This window comes from Odocoileus virginianus, unplaced genomic scaffold (genome assembly GCF_023699985.2).
Source record: "Odocoileus virginianus isolate 20LAN1187 ecotype Illinois unplaced genomic scaffold, Ovbor_1.2 Unplaced_Contig_30, whole genome shotgun sequence".
Lineage (NCBI taxonomy): Eukaryota > Metazoa > Chordata > Mammalia > Artiodactyla > Cervidae > Odocoileus > Odocoileus virginianus.
This window is the reverse complement of record NW_027224347.1, coordinates 832,449-836,280: the sequence shown is the minus strand read 5'-3', so window position 1 is coordinate 836,280 and position 3,832 is coordinate 832,449. Positions and strand designations below refer to the sequence as shown.

The 3,832-nt window shown below is 39.2% G+C and overlaps 1 protein-coding gene across 1 annotated transcript; it reads right to left on the bottom strand.

Moving 5' to 3' along the window:
- Window positions 1-453: 453 nt before the first annotated feature.
- On the bottom strand, window positions 454-1,398 carry LOC110131869 (olfactory receptor 52K1). The gene has a single exon (XM_020884831.2). The coding sequence runs from the start codon at window positions 1,396-1,398 to the stop codon at window positions 454-456; it is 945 nt and encodes a 314-aa protein (XP_020740490.1).
- Window positions 1,399-3,832: the final 2,434 nt, after the last annotated feature.

Here is a 3,832-nt window from a genome sequence, read left to right as displayed (position 1 = left end):
AGTGGTAGTTGGCTAAATAGTGGCAGAGGCTAAAGGCCACTTATTAGAAAGGATTTGGAGGCAATTTCAGTAGAACTAGTTGCGGTATTGGCATTTGAATCTTAAAATTTGTGGTTCAATTCCTCAGTGTAGATGAAGAGCTGACCAAAATCTCAGCTTCTTGTACCAATCTCAGCCAGTATTTCTACTGTCTTTCACCTAGATGACAGAAATGCTTTGGAATGGTCTTTATGTTGTCCTTATGTATGTGATGAGCCTACAAGAATAGGTCAGACCTCTGCTATGAAACTATAGGGACATATCTCGTTTGATCTGACTGGATTTGTGAGGAATCGGACTTACACTGGAGAATTGCCAAACTCAAATTTTCCTGTTGAGGTTTTTCCTCTCCACCTCAGTTCAGTATCCACTGGACTGATAGGTTCTGGACTAGTGCTTAAGAAAAAAAAATATCTATACATTCTTTCTCCAGAATAGACTGAGCACGTGATCACGAATCTGCTTGGTCTTGACACCATAGATGATGGGATTGACCATGGGTGGGAAAAGAAGATAAAAGATAGCAAGTAGTATGTGGACATGCGGGGCAGCCCGCTGAGCCACACGGTGCATCACTGAGGAGATGACCACAGGTGTGTAGGTGGACAAGATAGCACCTACGTGGGACACACATGTCCCAAAGGCCTTGTAGCGGGCCTCCTGAGAGGCAAGCTGTAAAACTGCCTGGAGGATGAAGATATAAGACAGAATAACAAAAAGCAGGTCCAACACTACTATGAACATGGCCACAGCAATACCATAGATGTTGTTGAAGCGAGTGTCCCCACAGGCCAGCCTTACCACGGCCATGTGCTCACAGTAGCAGTGGGCAATCACTGGACCTCGGCAGTAGTGGAAGCGTCTGAGCAGAAAGGGGAGTGGAGTCATGAGTGTCACAGCCCGAGTCACAGCAGCCAAGCCGATCTTGGTGATAAGTGGCCCGGTGAGGATGGTGCTGTAGTGCAGTGGCTTGCAGATGGCCACATAGCGGTCAAAGGCCATGGCCAGCAGCACCGCCGACTCCATGATGGAGAAGGAGTGAAGAAAGAACATCTGGACCAGACAGGCATAGAAGTTTATTTCTCGATCTCTAAACCAAAAAATAGCCAGCATTTTGGGAAGTGTTGTAGAAGAAAGGACAAGATCAATGATTGCCAGCATGGCCAAAAACAAGTACATGGGCTCATGGAGGGCTGCATCAGCTTGAATAATGAAGAGAAGGGTGCAGTTTCCCAGAAGAGCCAAAGTATAGGCGAAGCAGAAAGGAATGGAGATCCAGACATGCAGGTGCTCCAAACCTGGAATTCCTACCAACAGGAAGGCAGCTGGATGGGTTGAGGTAATATTAGAGGCTGCCATGGTTCCTGGAAATTCTCCTTCATCAGTTTTTACAAGGTAACTTCTCCTATGTATAACTTCCTGGGAACATTAGCCCTTATTTCCATTTCTGGACCTTGAACAAAATCAGTTATTAGTCCTCATAGACATGGAGAAGCATAACCCACATTTCTACCCTGAAGGAACTCAAATCTCATTTAGTAGATAGAACATTACACATCATGAAAATGGATATCACAAGACAGTTTCATAAAAGAACAGAGAAAAGCTAGTGTTTTCTGTGTTCATGGTGATATCAAATACCCTGGGTAAACATACATTTAAGCCAATTAATTTTCTTTAAAATAAACCTTGGTACCCTTTCTACATGATAATTAAGCTAAACTCACAATCATAAAAGCCAATTTTCTGTTCAGAAATCTCAGACTTAGGTGTCTGGGTAAATCAAATAAAGCATACAATTTCCAATGCTCCTATTAATCACACAACTTGTATATTTTCTCTAGTACTGCTACATCTGGTGTGGTTGCCACTAGCCAGACACGGTGATTTCAATTTGTAAAAATTAAATAAAATTAAAACTCAATCGATTGACATGAGTCCACTTTGAGCAAGCTCCAAGAGTTGGGGATGGACAGGGAAGCCTGCTGAGCTGCAGTTCATGGGTTGCAAAGAGTTGGACATGACTGAGTGACTGAACTGAAAGCTCAATACCTCAATCATATTTAAACACATTAACTCCTCAGTAGCATACATAACTAGTGGTTACCATATTGGACCATTCAGATACAGAATATTTCCATCACTGCAGAAAATTCTCCTGGAGACAACTGTTCTAGAATGTATCTCCCAGGTCCCTTCCATATTCACAAATCTCTGTAATACAGCCCTGCCTCTAGCTTATTGGGGTGGGGGGTGGGGGGAAGAGCCACCTCTTTCTGTTCTCCTTCACTTAAATTCATATCAACTTCCATATTCATGTAGCTATCCCTCTACCCACCCTCTAGCCTGTTCATCACAGGAGAATTCTTTTTTTTTTAATGTTTTTTTTTTTTTTAATCACACGAGAATTCTTATCTTCAGCAAGACTGATATCTGATTTCTACTTAAAGAAAAGCCCTTTATTCTTAACAATATCTAATCTTTCCCTTTTTTTCTCTTCTTTCAAATCCTTAGAGTGGCTCAGTTTCAACATAGCTACTCTTTTCTAGGTCCAGTTAATAAGTTTATGAGCATTAATAAGATAATAGATTTATAATAAGATAATAGATTTATAATAAGATTTATTAAATAGATTTATAATAAGATAATAGAATAAGATAATGTTAATAACATTAATGTAATACTGGACAAAGTAAGTACTGAAAGAACTTGCTCTCTTTTAATAATAGAAAATTAAATTTTTGGAAACTTCATCTGTCAGATACCATAGTAGTGTTAGGTAGCTGAGTACTAGCTTTATCCAATTCTAATGTCCTAAATAACTAGACTTTATTGTTTCCATTAAAATGCCTTAAATGCAAAAAATTCAGCAATCCAAGTTGAAAATAAGCTAGTTTCTTTCCATGTGGTATGAAAAAATTTAGAATCTCAAGGTTTGGAATTAAATCATGACTGCTACTTACACTAGCTGCGTGGTCTTGCACTGATCACTTATCTCCAGGTCTGTTTTCCTTCTCTGTAACTGGGGAATTGCAATGCTCCACCTCACTTAGAGAAGGTTGTTGTGAGGGTAGGTGGGATTATGCATAAAATCCTTTAGTGTTTGCAGAGTCTTATTTGCCATTTATCTTTCCTCCTCCATAGAACTACAGTTTTCTGTTAAAAAATGGTTAACATTCTCCCTTCCGTGATTTTATATTCTCCTATAAACTCAAATCTCTGCTGCTCATCACAGGAAATATCTAGAAATGCTTCAGTCTCAACTGTTTGAAATGGCATTTGGTAATAAAACATTTCATTTCCATTCTGTCCCTGAAACTGCTCCCACTCACCACCAATGGGCCCTATGCAGAGGGTGCTCTTGTAACTTTCTGCTTTCATGCAACTCGGCCTCTTGGCAAGTTTTATCTGAATTACCTCTCTCGTTTTTAAAATCCTCTCTTCTCTTGAGTACAATGATATTACCATTTCCTACCTTCTTAGCATCTCATTTCAGTCCCCTGTTTCTGCCTTACTTCTAAATATTAAATTCTTTAAGGGCTCAATATTGAACTGTGGCCAATTTTATATTCATAGAACATTCAGTAAATATATTTGGTAAACTTCCAGAACAATATTTTTACTGAATAGGTTACAGATAAATCCAAGAACAAAACAGACTGATAACTATTGATAGGACAAATTTTCTAAAGGTATGAGTAGGATAATAAAAGAACATAATAATCAAATCACAGTGTGATTGAAGGTATCCCTATTGTGAAAGAAACAGGGTGATGAGGATAGTAAATCCTGA

Coding starts and splice junctions, on each gene's coding strand:
- LOC110131869 (XM_020884831.2), bottom strand. CDS start 1,398: ATGGCAGCCTCTAATATTACCTCAACCCATCCAGCTGCCTTCCTGTTG.